General features: G+C 44.7%; 4 protein-coding genes across 5 annotated transcripts in view; 3 read left to right on the top strand and 1 right to left on the bottom strand.

Moving 5' to 3' along the window:
• Positions 1-17,759, top strand: part of LOC120895008 (LIM/homeobox protein Awh-like) — a 30,095-nt gene extending 12,336 nt beyond the window's left edge. The window contains exons 2-6 of the mRNA XM_040297968.1: positions 7,419-7,600; positions 16,767-16,981; positions 17,049-17,270; positions 17,349-17,603; positions 17,675-17,759. Coding sequence (XP_040153902.1) covers positions 7,419-7,600; positions 16,767-16,981; positions 17,049-17,270; positions 17,349-17,603; positions 17,675-17,736 — 936 coding nt within the window. The 3' untranslated portion in view covers positions 17,737-17,759. The remainder of the gene's footprint in view (positions 1-7,418; positions 7,601-16,766; positions 16,982-17,048; positions 17,271-17,348; positions 17,604-17,674) is intronic.
• Positions 2,187-3,243, top strand: LOC120895009 (chymotrypsin-1-like). Its single transcript, XM_040297969.1, has 3 exons — positions 2,187-2,292; positions 2,352-2,956; positions 3,044-3,243. Exons 1-3 carry the CDS (start codon positions 2,241-2,243, stop codon positions 3,197-3,199), a joined length of 813 nt encoding a protein of 270 aa, XP_040153903.1. The 5' UTR covers positions 2,187-2,240; the 3' UTR covers positions 3,200-3,243.
• Positions 17,760-18,091: 332 nt separating the features above from the next.
• On the top strand, positions 18,092-24,478 carry LOC120895007 (uncharacterized protein YER152C). Of its 2 annotated transcripts, none has more exons than XM_040297966.1 (6): positions 18,092-18,327; positions 22,659-22,777; positions 22,909-23,063; positions 23,186-23,335; positions 23,493-23,757; positions 23,858-24,478. In XM_040297966.1, exons 1-6 carry the CDS (start codon positions 18,163-18,165, stop codon positions 24,285-24,287), a joined length of 1,284 nt encoding a protein of 427 aa, XP_040153900.1. In that variant the 5' UTR covers positions 18,092-18,162; the 3' UTR covers positions 24,288-24,478. The 2 variants fall into 2 exon arrangements, with proteins under 2 accessions (XP_040153900.1, XP_040153899.1); XM_040297965.1 differs by lacking the exon at positions 18,092-18,327 and adding an exon at positions 18,476-18,861.
• On the bottom strand, positions 19,069-20,978 carry LOC120895006 (cactin). The gene is made up of 2 exons (XM_040297964.1): positions 20,891-20,978; positions 19,069-20,814 (listed from the first exon to the last, which is right to left on the bottom strand). The coding sequence occupies exon 2, from the start codon at positions 20,808-20,810 to the stop codon at positions 19,167-19,169; it is 1,644 nt and encodes a 547-aa protein (XP_040153898.1). The 5' UTR covers positions 20,811-20,814; positions 20,891-20,978; the 3' UTR covers positions 19,069-19,166.
• Positions 24,479-26,215: the final 1,737 nt, after the last annotated feature.

Here is a 26,215-nt window from a genome sequence, read left to right as displayed (position 1 = left end):
ACGTTCGTTTAGTGTGGGCTTTTAGCTATCTTGATACCTTTAATATCTTCTGATGAATGTAACATAAGTAAAGAGAACAACATTCCAAAGCATTAAAAATATTGGACAAACTTTTGTAGACTATTGATCTCTTAAACATCCTGTTTGTATGCGATTCTGAGTCATTCTTACATTGGTTGATTACTATTTCTGAAACCCTTTTTGTTTCATCAATGATTTCTTCCATAAATTGTCGATCACCATCGGTTATCTCTACACAGTAGCTCCAATATTGACCACAACATCCCAAAAACATGCATACTGTCCTGGATGTGTCATTCCTTCCCGCTCTACACTCCCATACACGCTCCTCCAATTCCAATGTTTCGATGCTGAATTTTAAATTTATTTCAAACGAGGTGAAAGAAGGCAATCTTTCTCATTCGACACCCAAGCAAAGCATGGGACGCGAACAGCCCCAGGAACAGCAAACAAAACCAAAATAAAGCGAGAGTAATTAAACGAGAATGTCCACGCCGTTGATCTTCGCGTCTGGACTGTGGAACCTGTTCGCCCTGTCCCTGCTCCACCGATGCCATGAAGCCAACGAACGTGGAATGGCATTTTGGCTCCACTTGCAGTGTACGAGCAGGCGCTCGGCGCGTTGGCGGGTCGCACCGTTTGACAAGCGATTTCAGGTCCGCCAAGATGCCGCCGTGTTTATGCATATTATGCAAAAATTCTTTATTCACCGTTGTCAAAAGCCGATAATTCTTTCGATTAATTAGTGGAGTTGCTGGTGTGGCTTCGATCGGTCGCCCGGTTGCAGCGCGGCTGCGTTATGCGATCGTTGACCGTGCCCGGGAGAACCATCGTTCACGTCCCGGGTTCCCCCCAAAAAACAAAAAGCGCCGGATGCGGTGGTTGTAATGGCTTGACAGCTGCCCCACAGCAGTGTGGGCGTTCGATGCAACCAATGCCGGTGTGCCAATCATACGGTTAAGCTTCGGCACGAAAAAACCCTTCCACCGTGCAACCTGACACATCCTGCGGGATACAATTTTACGGTCCGAAATTGGTGTGACGCGCTTCGGTTGTGCGTGCGTGTGCTTTTTTCGGAAGGTAGTGCGGATCAGTTTATGCACCTTTTAAACGATGTGCTACCGTCGGTTTCCGATGAGTGTGAGAGTGGTAACTGCTTTGGAGAAACAGCCACATAATAAGACACCGGTTGCGATCGGTACCCGTGAGGGAATGGTTGGATCATTAAGCAGGCACCTCCGGAGCAGCGTGCCGTGCTGTCGAACGCGCAGATCCACACAACGCAGCTTCTCGATTACGCAAATGAGCTGAAGCCAGGGATCTGACTTGCCCTTGGGGATGATGGTGAACAACGAGAGAAGCCAGTGTTTTTACGACCCAACTTTTTATATCATTTTAATATGTTCCACACCGTCCGGTGGCAGCTAGGTAATGGTTTCGGTAACGGTCCCACACGTTGGCAGGTGGACGATGGTGGCAATCGTTTTGGTGGCTCTACCGTGGCCTCAAGGTGACAGTTTTTAGTGGCTCACAATTAAAAGCGAGTAAAATTTGACGCTCATTAACACGGGCGCTCTTCCTTGGGAAGGTTTTGCCTTCCCAAACGTAAGTGTTGCTTTATCCGGACAGCTCCCTGAAATGCAGGTCAGTTTGGTACGTCGTAGACAACAGAGCCCGGGCAGGACAACCCCACAACCAGTCACATCTATCTTTCGGGAGGATTACGTGCCTGATAGCGATGGCAGTGCAGGCAATAATACAAAAAACGACCAATATTGCACTTGGCAGTGCACCGAGCCTTATCAGCTGAGGAACTGCAACCGATGCACACGCCGTTCTTATCGATATCGGTAGCTCGACGTCACGCGAGACGATTGACTAATCGCCGAGATTGAAGATCAACTCTGTGAATGAGCAATTTTGAGCTTAATGTACCGCTACCTATGTATGTAATTTCTGTCGCTGCTTTGTTTGTTTTTGTTCAAAAATAACTGACCTACTGAGCTAGAAATTCTGTGAGATGATTTGCCGATTCGAGCCGGTTTGGCATCGTCTAGCCTTTTAGGAATTCCCTTGCGCTGTGATAAGATTATGCTCGATATCACGATGTCTCTACCAGTTTGTATAAATACTTTTCCGCGTCTAAGGAGAAGACATACCAGTAACAACTTACAACCGTTTAACAACTGCGATTAACAAACAATACTCAAGCATTAAAAATGCAAACAAAATATCTTGCAATTTCCTTCGCCCTGCTCAGTGTGGCATTGGGTAAGAAAACATCTTTAGTTTCTCTTCAGAGCCTTTAAAAACAATCCCAATTTCTACAGCCATTCCCGCATCCCGCTCGACGTTTGTGGACGAATCGGGTCCAGATCGTCGCATTGTCAACGGAACGGATGCATCCATCCTGGACTACCCGTTCATGCTGTCGCTTCGCGGCAGTACCGGGGGCCACTCGTGCGGCGGTAGCATCCTGTCCGAGCTGTGGGCAATGACGGCGGCCCACTGCGTGAGCTCCACCACAACGTACCTCCAAACAATTCAGGTCGGGCGTACCAACATCTCCCGCGACGTCGACGACTCGGTGTACGGTATTGCGCAGGTCATAGCCCATCCGCAGTACGACTCACGCAACAGCCATCTGAACGATATTGCACTGCTGAAGCTGCAGCGTCCGATCGTGTTTAGCGAGAGCGTTCAACCGGTCCGCCTGCCCGCGCCGATGTTTGAGGTGGAGGATGATCTCGACGATCTGGGCGTGACACTGATCGGCTGGGGTCTATTGGCGACCGGTGGATCGGCACCGGCTACACTGCAGCGCGTCGACTACTACGTCGTCCCGAACGAGGAGTGCAATGCGATCCACACAAGCACGATCTATCCATCGCACATCTGTGCCGCCATTCCCGGGGGCGGCAAGGGACAGTGCAGTGTAAGTTGACAGGGAGGGGAACGGGAAGATTCAATGGTTGGAGGTTGCAAGTTACTTACGAAATGTTTTTCCTACGCTTCACAACAGGGTGATTCCGGTGGTCCGCTACTCCATCACGGTGTCCAGGTCGGTATCGTGTCATGGAGCGTCAAACCGTGCGCCTCTGCACCATACCCAGGTGTGCTGACTAAGGTGTCGCACCATCTCGAGTTTATCCAGCAGCACACGGGTATTACGTACTGAACTGAGCCGATTTTTGTAAAACAATAAAGCAATAAGGCAATTGACACAATTCGTTATTGAACTTGATACGGAAAGATTTCAACATGAATAAGACTAGCTATGGCTGCTATGATCAGCTGTCACATCTGATTTGATTCAAGAATTCTAGATGTCAACTACCTTAGTCTACTGTAATCTCCTGTAATCTATATCAAAATTGATGGTATTGATTGACTTTGCCCTGGATTATTTCAGCTAATTTTTACTCAACGTGGCAAAAACTGGCATCACTCTTTCAAAAATTGATCCATTTCCAAGCCTCAAAAGAGGACAGATATTCACGTTTTTAACGATTATTCCTTAGTTTACCTTGAGCATTGAGCATTACTATCGGATTAGAAGGAATATCTCTATTATAAAATTCTAGTAAAGGCTGATCAGCGTTACTTTCCAGCGGTAGCTTGGATGTTTTTTGCTTAGTTTACATCCATACAATGGCAACCACATCGACTATAGAAAACGCAATGCTGACTTAGTTTTTGGTATTTTGAAACGTATGGAGAACAATGATACAAATTTCAGTCAGAATTGAATAATTGAACTTTTTTCCGTGGTCTTTTTCTATGCATGGGCCTAATTTTTGGTTTAAGCAAAGCTAAAGAATGTCTTCTACTACATGTAAGTAAAATGTTCCAATCAGTGGTCCAAAGAACTGGATCCGGATGTTTGAAAACGTTGCGAAAACATTTATACGAAAAAGTAACTGAAACAAATAACCTTCTTTTAGGAGTAACAGGACATGCCGATCTATACAGGCTTTCGATACTTAGTACCACTTAGCCGGATAGTTAATCCTTGATTAGGGCGACGGTCCATGGGACGGTCCATGGGACGGTCCATGGGACGGGCATGTTATTAAAATGTCCGAGTTGACGATAGTACCGCGGGACCCCTCGATGCAACAAGAGATAAAAATAGGAAAAATGGACTGGGTGGTTCGATTAGTGGAATCAGGTCTGGATCAGGATCTGTTCCATGACAGACATGGAATCTTAATCATTTCAAGGATCAGTAGGGGGTTCTGTTCCAGTACCGAAATGTATATGTTGCAAGATCTGCATGGAGTCAGGATCAGTTCCAGGACCGTTATGGGTTCATTGTAGGTTCTGGTTTGGGTTTGGGATCAATTCCAAGGCCGGTACGGTTTTTGGAGCTGTTATACCGATATATATACAATTTAAGTACCGGTAGGGTAAAATTATCAATGTAAGGGTACAAATGTACTTTAATAGATTTAAAGTGTCAGGAAGGTAAATTTATGAATATTTTAACAGAAAGCAATGGGAATATGTTTTATCTTCGCAATCACAAGCATTTTAACCATCAAACACAACAAATTTACGAAAAAAAGTATATTTTTGTGACTGTTTCGTTGTACCTATAATGGTGGTATGGTTCCTATAGTCGTAGTATTGTGTTACTATCGTGTTGGTAAACAAAGATACCTAAAAACTGTGTATAATACACACGGAACTTAGTTTGAAGCTGTTTTCAAATGAATAGTAAGAATCACATCCATAATATTGTTTTCTTACATAATTTGATCGTAAAAATGTATTAAGTGTGATTAGTAAATGAAATATTAACTAAAAAACTTTATAACTGTAGTCTTTAAAAACCAGTAAGAGTAAGCTTGATTCGAAGTCGGTTATTCACTCAGTTGAATATACGAATTTTTGAATTTTTTGGTAAATTACTTACAGGAAACTCATTTCCGTTGCTTATTTTAGTGTAAACAATACGAAATGTTAACAATATCGCGGAAAAAAATCTAAAATGTTCGGTTTTTACTAATTTTATAATTATGACCACTATAGCAACATGGCTGTTTTTTGTACCTATAATGGCATAATGGTAAAAAAAAAACAAATAAAAATGCGAAAATATGGTCCAAAGGCAATAAATATTAGTAAATCAATAACATTTCACGAAAGTTGTGTTAAAAAAATAATAATTGCATTGTTATGTGGTCATTTAAAACGTTAGCAAAAATATGAGTTTTGAAATCCTAAGGATTTTGGAAGAATGTTGACACATTTCACAAAATATGTTGTGTTTCTATCACTGCAATGGAATGGCCCAATTTAACTTTTATAGCCTTTTTTAAAAGAACAGAGAACATTAAACAATGAAATAAATAAGTTAATTGTTATTAATAATCTTATTATCACATTTTAGAGCCATACTACCACTATTGTTACTACACCACTATAGGTACGTTTACCCTATGGGGTCAAGATATTTTTCAGATCCGGTATGGGAATGCGATCAACTTCCCGACCGGAATGGATCAGGATCAGTAAAAAGGATCAGTAAGGGGTTAGGATCAGTAAGGGGATAGGATCAGTTCCACGCTCAGGTTCATGACTAATTATAATACCGATACGGGAATGGAATCAGTTCCAGCACCAGAATAAGTTCTATAAAATTTCAGGATTACATGGGTTCGGGATTAATGCATCACTTGGAATTAAAAACCACATGGAATTTGTGTTGTATTTTAAGAAATCCGTTGCCTGCAGGTTATTATATACCCCAGAAATTATCTTGCATAACCCTGTAACCGGGCCAAATTAACTAGTTCAAACAAAAGACAATAAAAAAGTCCAAAATGTTTGAATGGTTTGAAATTTGGACGCACTGATTAAACAGTATCAGACATATTCAAGGACAAAGTCATCAAGTTTATCTACATTGAGCAAATATCATATGGATAACTATCCTATTATCCAGTAATTTTAACATTGCAATACCTTTAATAGATCCTTAAACCCTCAAAGAATGACCTTAAATCGTTGAGCGAGGTAAGGATATTTGTAACTTCAACTTCCATATCTAACCTCAGTTGTACAATTGCGGAATGAAAACAGCTTAATTGCTTATCCTTCTATTCCCCATTACGGAAGATCTTTTACACTCTACAAAAACTATGCCCTTTGTCAACCTCACTAGCGCCACCGTGACCTTGGGTATACAAACAACACCGAGTCCCAAATTCTAGCCGTTACAATGTGCCGTTCAAAATTATGTTTACACCCCGCAACGGTTCTCACCCGAAAGGTAACAAATCAAATCCCTCCCTGTACATCGTACATTGTATCAAAAACCGCCCAAAATCAAGCCCACCAGTAATAAACCCACAAAGCTGTGGGTCTATCAGATGGTTTCGGCAATCAAATGACTATCACAGCCGGATGATTCCAACGCGGGACAGACAAAGGAACGTTCCCGGAGCACAGTGCACTTTCCGTAGTGTCCGTAGTTTGGCACACGCCCGCACCGTCCCGACCAGCTGTAGGATCATAAATCTTCGCGCCGAGGACTCCCGATCATCTGTCCGGTCTTTGGCTGGTCCCTCTCGCAAAAGGTGCCATTTATTGTCTAGTGTGTATGTGTGTTTTTGCGGTGCCGGTCCTATAGGCGAAGGTTAGGATAGACAAGCCAGAAAGTCATGTCGTGATTATGTAACGCCCGTTTTTCACCGACCCTTAGACGCTCATTGTTGAAGCGGCGCTCATTGCCACCTTTGCGGCTGGAAGAGAAGGGACCGCCACGCGAAGGGATCTTCATTCTCCTCTCACACAACTCGAGTGTTAATAGGATTTGTATAGTGATGTGCGTTTATTCCTCGTTTTTTTCTTCCTCCGATATCATTCTATGAACCCCAACCCAACCTACTGTCACATTCCGAATCGAAGCGGGTCCTTGCACGGTCTGCTAAAGGTGCAACGGACAGCCCTTGTACACGCATCATTCATCATGCCGCAGTGCTGTGCAGAAACTGAAGTACCCACTTCGGCACAGCAGGAACTCTGCCATTGTTATTTCTGGGTTTGGTACACACCCGCCCTGGTGTAAAGGTGTATGATGTCCTTCTGGCACAAGGGTTCCCATCCGGACAGTGCCATGCGCCCGTTCGTTGCCATTTGTTTCCGGAAAACAACATACAGGCGTAAATAATGTAATTGAGTGTGCCGGGTTGGGTCTGTTCAGTCCTTAGCGATTCCTCAAACAGTTTGAAGTTGCTTGTACGAGAATCAAATTGGAATTAAATACACAAGAAGACCCGATTCGAGTACTTCCTAATGGATTGATTCTAGTGCATTACAATATAAGAATATCGCCTTAGTACACTTATGAACCTGTTTTTTTTTTCTCTCTCGTCCTTCTATCCCTCCAGAAAGAGCTCCGATCCTGCACGGCCTGCGGTGAACCCATATCGGACCAGTTCCTGCTAGACGTCGGTGGCTGCTCGTGGCATTCCGCCTGCCTACGGTGCTGCATCTGCCACACACCGCTCGACCATCAACCGTCCTGCTTTCTGCGCGAGCGACAAATCTACTGCAAAACGGACTACACCAAGTAAGGCACTCCCCGGGTCGACCCCTGAAACCATTCCAAGCTATAGGAATAGTACACCAGAGTCCTTAGAGACCCTTAGAGACTTTCTGCGTACGGGCGAACGGCTCGTGCAACTCATTAATTTGACGACAATTAGTAGTGCTGTTTCGGTGAAGCAGTGGCCCTAGTCTCATTAATATAACCCATGTTTGCGATGATCAAAAGGCAGGCAGCGAACAAACCTGGCCAGGGATGGAAAAATATGAATTCCACATTATAAACTCCTCCCCAAAACACTTGCACTGGCTTTGAAGCAATCGGAAAGCAGCACATTTTAATAAATAAACAGTTGCTGCCGTGTAGCCGGCCGGTGCTGTAACATGGGTGCGAAAATAATGTATGCATCACCGCCCATCAACACGGCATCACGATTGGGCCATCAAGGTCCCGGACATGAAGGTCCCTCGCCGAAAGTAAGGCCAGCACGCCACGGCATGCTTTTTCATGCTCAGTTAACTCCCATCAGCTATTCTAATGTAGGCAAGGGAATAAATTCTCGACCCTGTTTGACAAATCTACATCCTCCGGGTTTGTTTTGGCTGCTTCAGAGAAGACGAGAATTTTGGCAAACACTCTTCTTCTTCGGACTTCTTTTTCTCCAGAGGTTTGGTAGGTGGTTTGTTAGGAAAGAGTTTGTAACATGTAAAGCATGGAGCAAGGGGTCCATTCTTCAAAAGAAAACATCAACAGGGCTGATTCTCGTCTAATTGAGCGCGTTGTTTGTATTTTGTATTCACCAAAAGTTGCATCCGCTTTACATTCTAAAGCGGTGAGTTTGAATTGAAACAAAGACGAGATATGGGATTTTATTCCAACATGGGCCTCAATCAGGGTCAAAGATTCATTAATGCTTGAAACTTCTTGGCAAACCTCTTGGCAGCTTGTGAATCAGACAAACAGGGGGGATACCAATGCTTACCAATTTCACGCACGTTCACATTCATTGACGAATTCGATTGCCATTTCGGTGCTATTCTGTACGTTTATCAATGATACCTCAAAACCTGTACCGGATTTGTTAGGGGCAGTGTCACCCAGTGTGTGCCTTACCGGGAAAGGACAGTCGAAAGGGTGGTTCCAAAAACTCGTTCCAAAATCCTGTGCCTTCCTGCTCCAAACCGGGTGACATCTGGTACCGTCGAACATGAGCATGATTCCCAACCGTTGGCTGTACCACCAAGTCCAATATGCTATTCGTGTCCCCCCGTGTGTGTGTGCCTGTACTACTGGTTCTCCAACACGACATCTCCGAACGGCACACAGCACGGCACTGTGGCTGTGGCACTTTAATTGCTGCATTTGTTTCGAATCTTTCGTGCATGTTGCAACATTGGGACCCGTGCACCCGGTTGTACACCCGGTTGTTGTGCACATTGCAATCAATGCAACAGAACACTCCTTCCTTGTTCCCCCCTTCCTCTCCATTATTCCACTCTGGCACACTAAGGGGAGGCATCGAAGGAGAAGGAAACACGCTGAATCGCAAGGAGAGAAAATAATAAATATCGACATATTTTTTCACGCGCTTCAAGAACGTTTAACATGCAGTACGCATGTAGTACGCGAGCGAGTCCACTGCTGCTGCTGCTGCAATCGAATTCGTATCTGGAATGGTGTACCTTTTCCCCAGTTCCCCTCTCCCGCCCAGACTGACCAATCGCCAGTCACCATTGAGAAACATCCCGATGTACAACATTCTGGGCACCCGTTGGTACGTTCTTCCCATACCTTGCCCGTTTGGTTGGCCTTCGTACTTGAAAGGGATTCCATCCGAAGGGGTTCCGTTTGGTGCCTGCAATGCTTTCTAAACAATAGGTGGGCTCTTCCCCATCCTGAGAGCGAAAGAGGGAGCTAATTTCTGAGGCAATAAAATTCATTATTGCACCTCCTTCTAAGGGTGCATCGGGTGTGTTGCTTTTGCTGTTGCTGCTGTAGTCCAAGCCCTGGTGGCTTACCGAGACAAGTTTCCGGAAACCCCGGGTGCAGTGATTTTTCGCGAAAAAGTGTAGAGCGCAATGGAAAGCAGGGGTGAGCAACCTCGTTGGCGGTATGTCGCTTTCTGAAATTCTTCTAATTCATAAGGTACAAATCAAAGATTTGAGGAGGCTAACAAAACGACTATTCTATAATGATGATGTATGTCTTGTGGCAACAGTACAGGATTCCTCACTTCATCTCAAAGCGTTTCTTAGTGGTTCGCTGAAATATCATTGATTACAATAGTGCTCAGACTTGATGCTTTGTAAATTCAAGATTTAAAAACAGATTAAAAATGTCGATGTCTGCCATAATTTAAACATGCCATGCTCTCTAAACATTTTAAATATTCGTGAAAATGGGAGTAGAGGATCCATTTTCGTAATAACTTCATTTGACTAATAACACATATAGCATTTTCTGCAGTAGACGTATGATGCTTGCCACTTCATGTTGAAATTTTCTTTTTGAATGTAATCTTGAAAAGATGTAAATCGCGAAAGGCGAAACAATGGGGATTTCAGAAAACAATAGTAGGTTTTATGGCATATATTCCATTGTATTCTGACACTGACTGGATTAGACTCAACAGAATGAACAAGAAAGTTAAAATGAAATGTTGTTTTTTTTAAAACAAGAGCCAAAATACATTTTGTTTTATATTCCACACGAAAGGCGTTTTAAGTTTCCCAAAGCATACTCGAAAATAGATCTTCCACAATAGCCTGTATTGCAATTAACCGGTATTGCCTGTAATAACATGGAAATGATCGTGCAAAGATAATGAATAATGCTGATATTATTAACCAATTGATGTTAGTTAGCATAGCAATTTATTTTGTAGTAAATGTAACGAATAAAATGTAAATGTAAATGTAACTAATAACTCGTTACATTTATCGGAATTGGTTGTTTATAGTAAGATCAGTGTCCTGTTCGTGAACTCCTTTCCTATGACACTACATCCAAGCTCTTGTTAATGTTCTTCCTGACCTTTTTATAATAGACTACATTAGACCTATCGCTGGATAATCCATTATTGGGGCCCTTTCCGTTTGAAGCTCGTAGGCTGAAATTTCAGCCTGTCAGCTATTTCCATTGTATAGCAGTTTTCGAGCAGCTATCTAAGTGAGTACAATATACAGGTGGGCTTATTCCAAGGTGTATGAATTTAGAAGGCTGATTTTTATCGCTTCTGCTTCTGAATGAAGATTGTAAGGGTGTTTTGAGTATTCGTCAAGCCTCCAGAAAGCTTGTTTGAGAAAAAGTGTTCACCCGTTCTGCCAAAAAGTGATGTTCAAAATTAGTTATGAAAAAATGCTATGAGACCACCTGGACTACATACACTTTGATTCCAGATTCCACCACCTGATCTCTTTAATGCACCTTGGGATAAATGTAAACAACACCGTGTTTTCGAGCAGGTACTCGAATCTAATTCTAGCTTTTAGGCTAAAATTTTCTAGACTGAAAATCGCAGGCTAGTTTTTTGTATGGATTGTTTACATGATTTCAGCCTCCAACTGTCAAACTCCATACAAAAAACTAACTAGAATCGTGAAGGCCCCCATTATCTAGAATCAATATTTATTATATGATCTTATAGGAATCTTATGAACATATCAAACCATCAAGTCAAACATTACAACCATATAGAATATCAAGCATAACAAAAAACCCTGTTACTACTGCAGATGCTAAGTTGCCCATCCCTGCGTTTCAGACCAATCGACACAGCGAAAAAATAAAGTTCCATCGCCCCACCATTCCATTCCGAAGCGCAGCATCACTTGCCGTGCATTGTAATGAAGAGCCCGGGCACCAACAGCCCGGTTTTGTAAAGCAATTAAAGTCAGCACGTCTCCCGTGGTCCGGCTGCAAGTTGTCGGGTGTTTTCACCAGTCGACAACTGTGGTCACCCACCCTCTGCCACCAGAAACCAGAATGCCCGGGGTACGCTCTCCTTTTCCCCGGTCGTACCAAGCGAAACACCGCGTAGCACCCCGCATCGCGGTGGACATCCGCGGGAGAGCAAATTATGCACATAATCCTGGAAAATATCTCGAAATTTATCATTCCCCTTTCGGTGGCATCGGGTGCAGCATCTTCGGGTCGGCTTCTGTGCAGCGTATCCCGTGGGTCCCCAGACCAAACGGTCGAACACGATTGCGAATCGTGAAAATATCTGCAGCAAGAGATCGCAACCAAATACCGATACAAATCGACCAGCTTGTCGGTTGTTCCTGCTGCAAACGAGGACGGAACGGGAAGGGGATACGTGTGTGTGTGTGTGCAGCGGGCTCAACGGTAGCGAAGGTATCGCGCCGACGATACCTAAACGATCGCCACACTTGCCCGCGATCGTACTGCGCGCGCAATGCGCAATGCGTAATCGCGCACAATCAATAAAGATGTGAAGCGCTCACGGTAAGGTGGAGCCGTTTCGATAAAGTAATCTCGGCAATCACCCCCGGAACGCAATGGCCGGATGTGTGCGTCGGGTTTTGTAGTTTTTTGCTGCTACCACCCATTCCTGCTCCATCACTACACTACACGAGCAACAGGGTAGCCTTACGCACGCACGCATAAAAGCACGATTTGTCGAGGCTAACGAAGAGCATCTATACGGCCGTGGAATGAAAACATACTCGCATGAGCAATGCAACTGCTGTTAATACCGTTTTATGAGCGTATAAACAGTGCACACGGACAAACAGTGTCGATAGATTATTTCTTTAGTGGACCTGTTTTTTTTATTACATTTATTCTGCACTTCTTTCTAGCAGCTCATGGAGATTCAATGGGTTTTATTGTTTTGCTGGACTGGTTGCAGGATTTTCATAAAATGGTTCGAAGCTTCAACTAAATCTCAAGACAGCACAGGAAGGCGTTGCTTCTGAGTTTGTGTAAACCCGTAATGAACATTGTTTGTCGGAACAATAATTGATAAGAAAAATATGAATAAAAAAACATAACTGCAGCTAAGTTTACCATTATAGATCGTAATTTGGAGGTTTTCGTAATTTAGATTTGCCAAACCAAGGATAAGCCTGTGGTCTGGATCTTGATCAAATAAGTAGTAAAAGGCAAGGCACATGATCTCAACATTGACTAGCATTACTTTAAGGTTCAATTTTTGTTTAAAAAATTGTATTCTAGTGAAAAGTTCAATGCTTGAAAATTGAACAAAACAGACAGATAGAGCCTAAACAGACTTTTAGATTAAAAATCCTTCAATTTTTTCAGATTTTTTAGACGTGTGGTCGGTAATTATAAGAAAGCAATATAAAAAGCAAGACTTATTAGCTTGCATTATTACCAACTTAAGAGTTTGTATATTTTTAATTTAAAATATCTAAAACATAGTTTTATCCACGTGGTTTTAGGTATCCATGGTACTATTTTCATTGACAATACTACCTTTAGGTCTCTTTTACCCCTTTTTAACACGTAGCTATAATCATCTCCAACAAATAAGTTTGCAGTTTGCCCTTAGTATAAACATATTTAATACCAAAAATACAAATTAATAAAAATCAAATCTAAATTAAAATTAAATTACTCTGTAAAGAGATTTAAAATAAGATAAAGAAGAACCAACTAACCAACAGACACTTGCAACTCTTGACCCTTAGGAGACGTAATATAAAATAATTAAATAAACAAATTAGGTAAATTATTTTCTGCATAAAACGATGTTTTGCAAATATTCCACGAATCACATGTGTGTTAAAATATGTGGATTTTGCCTTTTTTTACCTTTTTTTTATTTAAACAGTGACCTTTCTCCCTTTTGCATGATCAGAGCGAGAACAGCAGCAGCGGAGCGCGTGAAAAACGAATTCCGATATTTAATCTTTTGAGTTTAACATTCATCAAACATCAAACCGTCATTCATTAAGTCCTTTCGTTTGTACTGTTTGTACTTGGCTCGCAGTTTTTGCTCCACCCCCCTCCCCCCTGTTATTTACTATCACCTTCATCGATCTCGTTCGATAATCCATCCCCGGGTGAGCGCGTGTAGGGTAGAGATTGCCACGATAAACAGACAATCGCACCTTTCTACAAGCCGAGCAAACCGAGCACCAAAAAAAGGAGAAAAAACAAGAGTGCAAAAAAAAACACAACATTGAGCAAACAAACAGAAGCCAGCTTCGAGATTCGCAAACATCGAAAGTGCATAAAAATAATCATTAATTTTAATGTCCTACCATTCCCCATGTCGTCAACCTGTCCCCTGTTGTTGGACGCACGCGGAGGGGGGACCAATGCACCGGGGCGCGATGCCGATGTGCATCTCATCAACTGCACTTCCTGCAGGTCCAGAGTAACCTTCCCCCGATGCAAATGGCTGTGTGTGTATGTGAAGGAGAATGCATTTTTTGTTGCTGTTGGTTGCCATTCTGTTGTTTTCCCTTCCGAAAACAAACAGACACTTCACTTTAAATAAATGGTTGATATAACTTTTCACGAAAGCACGGACGCGCTTTGGCGCTCCAGGATGGATTAACCTTTTTTTTTTGTTTCATTCTGATGCCCCCAAGATGAAGCACCACAGCAGAAAGCGCCCGAAATTTGTCCTCTGCCCAGCCGCACTCGGGGGCATCTTGTTAGCAGGAATGTTACCATTTTTTAGTGTAGAACTACCACCGCGCGTGTGTGTGTGAATGCACGTGAACAGTAGTTTTGTTTCATCGTCTTGGATACGATCGTCTGTGCGCTGTAGAGACACCGCGCGAAGAGAACGATGAGGACGCTCATGCAAATGAGGTGAAAATTTACCATCAACAAAGTGATATTCCGCACGCGACCCTCGTCGGGGATGGTGGTGCTGCTGCTTCTGGTTAGCGCGAGTTGCCAATGTGCACGGGTGCAGTGCTGCATGCATCGGCTCCATGCCACCAGCAGTACCACCACCACCACTACTACCAGCAACGCTGTTTCGATGTTATCGGGCTGTATAATTAATGGCTGTCATAATATGGAACAACACAATGGGCAAATTGAGGCTCCGCGTGTGCTCACCGGGCACTTCCGTTCTCGTCGGCGGTGTACAGTGCCGGTCGACTGCCAGGGACCACAGGTGGTTAATTTTTTTACACATTTAATAATTAGGGGGTCTTTTATGCGTACTTTTCAGATTTTTTTTAAACCCTGAAAAGTACTTTATTTACAAATTTTAGAATAAGCTATCTCCATGAAATATTGATACAAAGTGTTAAAAACATATGATGGCATTTGACCTGTGATCTTATATCTAAGCCTTTAATCTTTAAACTTCAATAGGTTTGGAGAATCGATGGTACCAAAAAGTCAACTACCCCAATGACGAGAACCTCATTGAAAAGTATCCTTCTTCTTCTTCTTTGGTACAACAACCGTTGTCGGGCAAGGCCTGTCTGTACCCACTAGTGAAGTGAGCTTGGCTTTCAGTGACTTATTGTTACCATAGCAGGATAGTCAGTCCTACGTATGGGGGCACGGTCTATTCGGCGCTTCAACCCATGACGGGCATGTTGTTGATTCGTACGAGTTGACGACTGTACCACCAGACCGGCCCTAAAAAAGTATCCTGGAAGTATGAAAAGTTTGTACAGTATGACCTCACTGGTTGGGATACGATCGCTTGCCAACTAGTGAGTTCGCACTCGACAGTTAGGTAGTTTACAGACGGTGAATGTAATGAATAAAAAGCGCACCAATAAATTTTATTCTGAAAGCTTAGTGATGCAAATTGAAATTCATTGCATTGAGTTTGCTTAATAGTCACATGGCAACGATGCTGGTGTTTCTTTCTGTCAATGCTAACTCGTTGGTAGGAGGCAACCCAACTATTGAGGTGCCAACCAGTGAACAACCCAACTTAAAAAGCCCCAGTAGTAGTCCTAGTAGAAATTGCGTTAAAGATAGTTTAAAAAGGAACAAGAAGATAACAGGGCCACCTTTGAAAAATAAATAAATAAATAAATAAATAACAATATTATACTAAAGGACCTTTCGTTGCATTTGGGGTTTTCTAGGTGCAAGGCCTCTCCCCCAACCTCCTGTATTGTCGGAGGGCCTATATAGAATTTAGCCATATACCCATCCTCTCTAGGGGTTGGATTTCCCCGTGTACCCAAGCTCAGATTATTGGAAAGATATGTTACCGTTCTGTACGCCTTGGACGTTTTGAGTCGGAATAGGGTATGGAGATCCTATATTAACCTTCAAGAGGTGTCGGACTATACCCGTATCAGTGCGGTATTGCTACAAACACTGGCAACAGAACATAAACGGATTGACGACCTGGCCATGTCTACTAGACGTGCTCGTACATGAGCAGGCCAAGAAGAAAAAGAAGAAGAAACTAAAGGAAGACTTAACAAGATACCCATAATGGGTTGTAGGCCCGTATAGACCTTCCTATACTTAAGTCTAAATATCCTACTATTTCTAGTCAGTAAGTCACTGATAGCCATGGGTGGTACAGGACGACCTTGACCGACAACGATTATTTCATCAAAGAAGAAAAAGAAGAAACGTAGGCAATGAATTCACAAGGAATAATCGTTAACCAATGTCTTCAATGACTGCCGTCTCATCATCTCTTTACCTGGCAGTTCCAAGAGACTCATAAATTCTGTCTTACACACAACGCTGGATGGTTTCTCGAAATTGCTGGACACTTTTGATGCATAGTCCCAGACAACCTATAACCCTGGAAATTGTGTTAGTTTCAGGCTTGTAAAGGGTCTCTGATCTGTGTCATGATCTGAGTTAGTTTCCAACAAGTTTCGATTCTTTAACTGGGAATGCCTGAGAATGCCCTGGTCAATTACAGATTGATCATGAATCCCGATTTAGGCTGGGTCGTTTAGATGCAAACTGAAAGGAGAATTCCCTTACAAAATTTAGGAAGAAACTCAATAGGAACATACATAAATACTTAGTGAAGTATGTAATAAAATTTGTACAGCGATTCAAGCAAAATTGGAACATCACTGTAACCTTTCAACCGTATAGATTCCAGCAATTTGCCCTTTCGCAAACACGGATTGTATTGTTTTTTTCTTCTACTACTTAATGTACTTGATGAATCTGCAATGACGACGAATCTCACTCTCTTGATCTTACCCTCCCCTTCTCAACCACTCTTCCCATTTTCCAGGAGGTTCGGTACGAAGTGTGCCCGGTGCAGCCGCACGATCAGTGCCACCGACTGGGTGCGACGGGCGCGCGATCTTATCTTTCATCTCGCCTGCTTTGCCTGTGATAGCTGTGGGCGCCAGCTGTCGACCGGAGAACAGTTCGCCCTCGTAGACGATAAGGTACTGTGCAAGACGCACTACTCGGAGATGTTTGACTGCGGCACCTCGAGCGATGGTAAGCATAAGGGCAGGCGCAAGACTTCTAGGCGTTTGGACAACTAATATCGATCCTCCCCTTACAGACGGTTGTGAAGCGGACGGATACCAGAAGAACAACAAAACCAAGCGCGTCCGGACGACGTTCACCGAGGAGCAGTTGCAGATACTGCAGGCGAACTTTAACATCGACAGCAACCCGGACGGGCAGGACCTGGAGCGGATAGCTTCGGTGACGGGGCTGAGCAAGCGCGTCACCCAGGTTTGGTTCCAGAATTCCCGGGCACGCCAGAAAAAGCACGTTCAAGGTACTGGGGGATACCCTTACATGTCTGGTTCTCTCATGTACTAATCCACTCTTTTCTTTTTCTTCTTATTTGCCACAGTTCCTAGAGAAGGTGAAATGAATCCGTTTGCGAGGCACATCAACCTGCAGCTTTCGTACACCTTCCAGCAGGCCGGTGGAGCGGTCCACAACTCGCTGCACCTCGGGCCGGGTGGTGGGATGGGCGTCCTCAGTGGGTCACCCTTCGGGCCGAACGGCAGCTTCGGTAGCCATCATCACAACAATAATAATAATAATAACAGCACCAATATCAACAATAATCATTCCTCGAAATCGTCTGCTTACAGTACGCATGGTAAGATGATCCCGAAACACGCCTTCTTGTTCAGTGAAAAGATGTCTTGATTTTGATTTCATTTTTTCCAGATTCCTCGCTTGATGAGCTTTCGGAAGACTCGGCGATACACTGCATGCAGAGTGAAGCTTAGCGAAGAATTTCCATTCGCTCCGGCAATGTGCATGACTTGCGTTTCACGGTCCGTACGTGGAAGGTGTAACTAAATTATTGCCTCCCCCATTCTTCTTCTTCTCCTTAGCATAGTTGTGGCCTTAAGTCTCTGATGGAGTTCGTTTCAAACGCAATTGTAAAACAAACAGAACAAATACAGAAATTATTTATTTAACGCATCTACAACTGTTCGATCAAAATGCGCTATTGAAAGAAAGGATCCCACCACCTCGTGCTGCTCGATCAAGCATGCAAGCACGAGCATGTTAGGTACAAAAGGTAAAAAAAGACTATAAAAACGCATTGAGCTGCAGCCGTTGCAACACACTCGATACGGTTTAGTGCAACGGTGCACACATCGGCAACACATCCATCCCCCAGCAGCAGCAGCAGCAGCAGCAGCACAATGGAATCGGTTCGGCAGGAAATTAGCCAGCGGTACAACTTCGATCTTCCTACCATGGACGTCTACAGGACGGAAGATACGGCCATCATGGGCATGGGACTGCCGCCGGAGAAGCTGCTCCGGGAGTGTTGTTACATCTTTCAGCAAGCAACTGCTAAACGAATGGTGAGTGAGTGTGTTGGGGCTGTGAGGTAAAAGTGTGCTGAGGAGCCAAAATCATCGTCTGGCAAGAAATGCTAAACAACGATGGACCCCTCGGTCGCTGTTGCGCTCTTATCGCTTCGCGCAGCAACCTTCCGTCAAAAGTGCGCACCACAGTGTGTGTAAACAAAGCGCAGTTCGTGTCGTGCGTGCGTACACGAGTGCACGGTGCTCCAAACAAGAAGCAGTCGTGCTTTGTACCTACGGAAAAGGATTCTCCTAGCAAACGTGTACCGGAAGCAGGAAGTGGTCGCTCTATTGGAACTAGAATTAGCGTGGAACTAGAATTTGTTGTTGTTGTTGTGCCAGTTTGGAGCGGAAATGGAAGGTTCTACTGCTACCGTGCAGCGGCGGGAAGTGCCAATGAACCATCTTTTCGATGGCGGTGCACTGAACGTGTACGATCAACAGGTGGCCAACCTGTCGGCCGGTGCACCGGGGCCGGATTTGCTTGGCAAGAGTGCGCAATTCTTTCAGCAAGCTACCGAAGAGCGGATCGTAAGTAATGTAGAGGCGATGTAGAATCCCGCAATCACATGCTTATTGTCCGGGATGATTGTGCGTGAATTTGCGATAAGAGATTAGCGGGCGGGGAGAACAAGTACGGGGACGATTTATTTCGCTTCTAAATCATTTTAATAATCTCAAATCACTTCCAGTACTTGAAAAAGCTTTTTGAAATACTTAAAACTAGTCGTTTCTGTCTATTTTATCATACAAATCTGTACTTTATTAGTCAATTGCTTACGTGCGCACTTAAATAATACAACATAAAATCCCCCCCTTTCCCCCAAGCTTTCCACTTAACGGCGGTACCGGTAGCGCTTGAAGTGGAACCATAGCTGGAAAATGTTGTTCTGGAACTGGCACCGGAACCCCCGCTTGTAGCTGAACTCCCACTCGCGGTTCACAATCTTAAACGCAATGTCCTCGTACGGTGGCCCCGCATGGAAGCGCAGCGTCGCAAAGTCGCCATTATCCGAGCACGGGGTCAGGAAGTACTGTGGCGTCGTGTTCTTGTTGATCAGATCCGGATAGAAGATGTTAAACTTGTAGCCCTGCACAATCTTCGGCGGCGGATTGTCCATATCGTAATGCGTCTGGTTGTACTTGTTCCACTCGAAGCCGGTGTGGACGCGATTGAAGTAGCGTGGTTTGCGCGGCCGATACTTGTCGGACCACAGGTAGACCTGCGAATCGACACGCGTTTCGACGGAAAATTCGGCCTCATCGTTGTCCATGCCGCGGCGTGCCTCCTTGCGCAGCAGCATCTCCTCGCGCGAGTACAGCTCCTCGTCCTGGTTGATGCCGAGCACCTTCTGTCGCAGCAGATCCAGTATCTCTTCGTCCTTGTCTTCGGTGATGATTTCGATGCCGGGCTCCAGGTCACCAGGTTGCAGGTACTTCGGCTCGTACCCGCCCTTTTTGTACTGCTCGAAGCACTCGTTCAGCAGGTCCGATTCGTAGGTGTCTTGCGTGGGTTTGCTCGGTCCGGCCGCTTCAGATTCGGACTGGACGGCCGCACTGTCCCTCGAGGAGGAGTCGTCCGCTTGTCCCAGCCCGGACGGACCCGCCTCATCGTCTTCCGACTGTACCTCCTTCTTTACCTGCTGCTCTTGCTCCTGCTTCAGTTGCTCGAGCTTGCTGCGCAGGTTCTCCTGGTGCCGGTCGCGCAGTCTCGCCCGTGCCATGTGTGCCTTCAGCTGGGACAGCAAACTCTCCCAGTAGCCAATGTCGAGCCCGTCCTGCTGGCTGCCAATTTTCTCCTCAATCTTCTTCTTGAGGTCTTCCAGCTGTTGGGCCGTTTTGCCGCGGAAAATCTGCGTCACATCCTTCGCCACGCTCTGGTGGATGCCTTCGCGACGCCCGGCAGCAATGCGCTGCTTTTCCGCCTCCACCTTGCGCAGCTTGTGAATTTCATCGTCCACGATGATGGTTAGATCGGTCCAGAAGTCCAGATTCTTCCCCTTCTCCAGCTCGTTGTACACCTTGATGTCGACCAGCAGGTCCTCCAGATCGTCCAGCCCCAGCCCGTTCAGGTACGTGTACGGTTCGTGCATCTGCATCTCGATCGATTCCTCCAGGTTTTGCTCCGAGATGTATTGGGCGAGCAGGTCGATCGGTTTGGCCCGCCCGTCCTGTATGCGGATCTTGCTGCGCAGCTTCGCCTGCTCCAGATGGAACGTTTCCTCCTGCCGCTGCCACTCGTCGAACTGGGCCGCCTCCTTCGAGCGCTGCATCAGATACATATCGTCTTCCCGCTGCTGCTGCTGGTGCTCTCGCTCCAGCCGGCGCTTTTTAATCTTTTCCAGCTCGATTACATTCTCGAGCTGCGTTTTCCTATTCAGTGCCTCGAGCTCGCGCCGTGAGATGTCCTTCAGGCCCTGCTTCTCGAGCTTCTTCTTCCACACGAACGGGGCGGACTTTTCACTCTGTTCACCCCACATCGTGCTGGAGGAAGAGGTAGAGAAGGTGTTGTTAGTGGAAATCGATGGAAACTTTGTGTTTTGCACTAATTTTCACGTACTTTTTCACGACACTGGTGCTGTGGCTTGTAAAACTGTAAACAAACTGTGTTGATTCACTTGAGAGCTGTCATGTCCAGTGTGGCCAGATTATTTTGGCAGATTTCGGCAGGAGCACCAACATTTTATCTGTAGTTTCCGTAGGAGTTTCAACACCGACAAACCGACGTGACACTTCGAACAAAATGAGCTTCAAAAGTTGTCTCCTTATTTCAAATGAAAATACGTTAAACACTAGCGCCATCTCTATAATGATTCGCTTACTACACTGACACAGAGAAGAAACTGCTAAACCCCCTTTTTGTTTTTCTTCGCAAATTCCAATGCGTATTGTTTTATGTACTTCTCACATCTTTTGCATTGATTTGAAAACTTATAGAATGATTTTCCTGGGTGTTTTGTCCAATAATACTCACAAAATCTTGCCTCACACTTCCTTCGCTATTTGTATTTAGAAAAATTGTTTACATCGAAGCAGCAGTGAACAGAGCTTACTTTGACAGGAGTGTTCGCCTCACTGGTAAATGACAGTACTTTCGTGTGGGACACTTTTGTAACGCCAGTGTCACGTCGGTTTGTCGGTGGTTTCAATTTTTATTGCTAGTTTTGGACATGTTTTTAAGTGTTTAGCGTGGTGGGGGGGGGGGGGAGAGGAGGAGGGGTTTGCTAATCTTCACGAGAAAATACAGTCAATCCAAAAAATATTCGTCTAGGGCAACTGTATCAGTTTTCGGCAGTTTAATGCAGCAGTTTGACAATAACTGCTCATAGACCTTCTATTTTTTATTTGCCGTTTCAAAGCCCTTTTTCACAAATATTACGGGTCAGAAAATGTTTTCACCAATGAGAATAGGTTGAAAAAAATGTTTAATCATTTTAACACTCTTACTTTGCTAAGATTGGTATGAAAAAACACTTGAATTATTAATTTATGTTGCTTATTTTGACAGTATTTTTGATGTGACATACAAACAGAGTAGCCATTGAAGAAAAGTGACAGCTTGACGGTTATAGCGTACGGCACTGACTGATTCTCAAATAATTATTTTTCTCTTAAGTTATTGCATTATTTATCGTGAAATTGGTGATATTTCATACCAGAAAGGTCTTATTATGCATTGCCATACGCATTGTGGTGTTCTGATCAAGTTCTGATTTACAGGAATTTTCAGCCAAATCCAAGTTATTGTTCCAAATTTCGGCAGGAGCCCACAACATTGGCTGTCAAAAATGAACATTTACCGTGTGCCTATTTTCGGCAGCATTTAAAGTGAAAAATAACTGGTTTATCGTGATTTTAAAATTCCGAACAACTTAGATTAAATTAAACAAGCCTCAAATCTGTAATATTCACCACACTTTTATTGTGTTACTGTTACTGTGTTATTGTTCAGTATTATGAAAAAATCTGTGATTTTCGGTTGTTTTAGGGTGGTCATCTGTGAATTGGTAGGCATATCAAAAATCGGTAGGAATACAGATAAATCGGTATTTTTGGTCACTCTGGCCATGCCATGAATGCTGTCAAAAGGCTGGCTAATAGAGTATTTCGCAAATTGACATGTAGAGGGCGTTATCATCGTAGCGTTTCACGTTTGAAATGAGCGTTAATGAAAAGTAATTCAAAAACAGATATAAAGTACAAAGTATCCCTCTTAGAGATCTTTTACATTTATATTGTACTTATTGTATTACCCAACAGCTTTAATCGTTAGTTTTGTCTGTACTACGTACTAAATCACGTATTCGCTTTATTTTAATTCATTCCAGAAATATGAGCTAAAAAATTCATCCTTCCTCTTCCAATACGGTCCATCGATTGGGACGACGGAATTTCGCAAATCGCTCGCCTCCTTCCTCGCCGACGGCTATCGGAGCGAGATAAACATGTAAGTGATACCGGTTTGATGCTACTGCCTAATTCGGCTATCAGTGTGCCCGGGTTCGGGTCGGTTGTACTATCAGGCAGTTGATTCATCGCTCTCCCACCACCCACTTCTTTCCATACACACACAATCAGGTCCGATCTGGTTCAAACCAGTGGTGCGACGAACGGGCTGCACCTGATACTCTCCACCCTGGTCGATCTGGCGGGCGTAATATTCGTCGACGAGTACACGTACATGATAGCGCTCGAAACCATCGCCCAGTTTAATACCATGAAAATAGTACCAGGTAGGTGTTGAATCTTATCGCGCAGCAAGCAAGGGAAGCAAGCGGAAGTGCGGTCACCCCTCTTCCCCCTCCCCGCACTCCTTGTTAAATGTGAGTTTTCTATTTGTCCTTCGGGAGATTAGTGCCCCTCGACGAGGACGGCCCTAACCTCGCCACTCTGCAGGCGCTGATCGATCAGCACCGGTTCGAGCCGACGAAAGGGAAACTATTCTGGGGCGTTTATTACACGATGCCGACGTTCCACAACCCGACCGGTATCGTCTTCTCCGAGGGTAAGTGTGGTAAGGCGCCAATGTGTGTATGCGCGATGAGAATTGCTGATAATGAAAACCCGCCCCAAATAATGCCGCTGGGTATTATTCCCCATTTTACTTGTTGGGATTGCATGGATTTTTTCTTCTTCTTCTTTTTGGTTCACCTGATGCACAGAAAAGTGTCAACAGCTGATAAAACTCGCTCGCGCAACCGACATCTTGATTGCGTGTGACGACGTGTACAATTTATTGCACTACGCTGATCCGGACGCGCCACCGCCGAAGCGCCTGTTCGCGCGCGACATCGCCGACCTGGGCCGGGTGGAGGGATGGCGCGGCAACGTGATCTCGAACGGATCCTTCTCCAAGATCCTGTCGCCTGGCATACGGCTCGGCTGGATGGAGTGTCCTCCACGCTGTGTCGAAGCATTCCGCAACAGGTAGGAGGGGTCGTGGGGCGGTTCGTCGTCTACTTTGGACTTTGGACTAAGGAGAATGATTTTAATGCATGCAAATTCCTTTTTTTCCCACCCCCCCCAGCGGTGTGCTCATGAGTGGAGGTGCGGCCAACAACTACACCGGCGGTGTAGTGGCCACCCTCATCCAGATGGGCTTGGCACGGCGACAGCTGGACCACTACCGCACCAACTACGCCGCACGGCTGGACGCGATGGCGGAAACGCTACAGGCGCACCTTCCCGCCGGCTGCAGCTTCCGCAAACCGAACGGCGGGTACTTCGTGTGGATCCGCTTCCCATCGCACATCGACTGTGCCGAGTTTAATCGGTACTGTTTGGAGAAGTATCGTGTTTCCGCCATTCCTGGCGTACGGTTCTCTTTTGCGAAGGAGGCGCGCCACTTTCTGCGCCTCACGTTTGCGTTCCACGAGCCGGATTATCTGCGCCGCAGCGTGCGGACACTGTGCGAGGCGGCCAGGGAGTATCTGGAGATAGCTGCCAGCACAGCGTAGCTTCCCCTAGCCCACCGATCGACTTCTTGATCGACGCAAATCTGTTATCTGTGCGACACTTTACGACGGTACAGAGCAAAAGGCTACGATGTAAAGCAGCACAGGCAAATACTATTTTTAGATGTGTACGAAAAAAAATAAATAAATGAAACGACCCCCGCCGTGTAAGACACATATCGGTGGCAGAAAGATTGCACGTTATTTACACTTTATGACCCGCCCTGTGTTTGAAGTTGCTGATTGAATGCAAACGGCCCAGTCGCGAGTGCGCCGGCCGTACGCCTCGAATTTGCGCTCGCTCCCTCCAACTGTCACGTGTTTGGCGCGCACGCATTGCGCCCGGAGCGGGGCACAAGTGGCCCAAAGTGGCTGGCAAACATTGTTCGTAGGACCGCGTAGGACTGTGCAGGGCTGTGCATTGAATGCAATTATCTCTTTGGTAAAGATGCATGCGCGCTCTTGATACGCGAAGACATGATGACGCGATGGGTGTTGGCGGCGGCTTGTTTACGCTGTACGTGGGAAATGGAAATTTTTCCACCAACCGATCGGTTCGCCAGGAAATGGAAGGTTTAATTAAGCGAGTGTAGGTGGCCTATACCGAGGCGCCAATGTTTTGGAATTGTATCGCACTAAATTAAGACCGATAGGTGGAGGGATTAAAGGTCTGTATGTGTTTTAAGTGTGGCGCCATTCAATCATGCCAATGACAATTTACATTTTTTCCCATCAAACAAACCAGAAGAAGTTTCAACGTGTTATCAACTGGTTTGATCGTTGAATTAGAATACAGTGGAGCGCCGTTTATCCGGGTACCTTTTATCCGGCTATCCGTTTATCCGTGCTGTTGAGAAATGACAGTTCAATACAAAGGAGACATTGTGTTCTGAGGAGCATATTTGAAAAAAAAAGGTTATCAGAGCACATTGTCATAACAAAAAACACTATAATTCATGGCAAATTTCAAATATTCTCATTGGCAAAACATAAAGTTAATAAAAATCTGCTAATTTGTATGAAAACATAAGTGAAATTTCAAGCAAATGTCAAGAACTTGTGCTTAAATATATTCTTTGACTCATTGTCCGTGTTATTCGCATATCCGGACGAGGTCAAGTCCCGATGAGCCCGGATAACCGGCGCTCCACTGTAATTAGAACAAAAAGCAATCTGATTCGTTGCGCGTTATTACACTAGCGAGAAGAATTGTCATATCAAATTCCTCGCTGACATCAGTCTTGACTAGTGTTTGGTAAATCTGATTCAAATTCATGAATCTGAATGAATCTTTGAAATGATTCAATAAATCTGAATCTCGATTGATAAGATTGAATAATCTCAATGATTCATGAATGTACAAAGATTCATGATTCCCGAAAGATACAAGAATCTCGAAAGATTCATGAATCTCAAGTGATTCATAAATTCTTCCTATTATTCTTCTTAGCGTAACAACCTACGTGGTCTTCTTCTTCTATTTGGCGTAACGTCCTACGCGGACATGCTGGCCTATACAGGCTTTAGAGACTTAATTCATTACCACGCAGCCGGATAGTCAACCCTTGCTACGGGAGGACAGTCCATTCTGGGTTTGAACCCATGACGGGCATGTTATTGAGTCGGTCGAGTTGACGACTGTACCACGGGACCGCCCCACGTGGGCCTGCATGGTCATGGCAGCATATAAGAGTTTTCGAGACTTCTTGGCAAGTACCACGCAGCCGGAAAGTTTGTTTTGCTACGGAGAGACGGTCCATGTGAGGCTTGAACCCAAGACGGGCATGTTGTTAGGTGGGATCGCGCAAACTCAATATTATCACATGCATCTCTAAAGATGAATGTAGATCTGTAGATATATGAATATTTCGAGAAATGCTTTAGGATTAATGTGTCTTTTGGGATTCATGAATCCTTGAAGATTGATGAAT

Source organism: Anopheles arabiensis, chromosome 2 (assembly GCF_016920715.1).
Source record: "Anopheles arabiensis isolate DONGOLA chromosome 2, AaraD3, whole genome shotgun sequence".
NCBI lineage: Eukaryota > Metazoa > Arthropoda > Insecta > Diptera > Culicidae > Anopheles > Anopheles arabiensis.
This window is presented reverse-complemented; position numbering and strand designations above follow the sequence as displayed.

Coding starts and splice junctions, on each gene's coding strand:
- LOC120895009 (XM_040297969.1), top strand. CDS start 2,241: ATGCAAACAAAATATCTTGCAATTTCCTTCGCCCTGCTCAGTGTGGCA. Junction 2,293..2,351: donor CCTGCTCAGTGTGGCATTGG/GTAAGAAAACAT, acceptor CAATTTCTACAG/CCATTCCCGCATCCCGCTCG. Junction 2,957..3,043: donor GCGGCAAGGGACAGTGCAGT/GTAAGTTGACAG, acceptor GCTTCACAACAG/GGTGATTCCGGTGGTCCGCT.
- LOC120895007 (XM_040297965.1), top strand. CDS start 18,685: ATGGAAGGTTCTACTGCTACCGTGCAGCGGCGGGAAGTGCCAATGAAC. Junction 23,064..23,185: donor TACCATGAAAATAGTACCAG/GTAGGTGTTGAA, acceptor TCGGGAGATTAG/TGCCCCTCGACGAGGACGGC. Junction 23,758..23,857: donor GTCGAAGCATTCCGCAACAG/GTAGGAGGGGTC, acceptor CACCCCCCCCAG/CGGTGTGCTCATGAGTGGAG.
- LOC120895006 (XM_040297964.1), bottom strand. CDS start 20,810: ATGTGGGGTGAACAGAGTGAAAAGTCCGCCCCGTTCGTGTGGAAGAAG.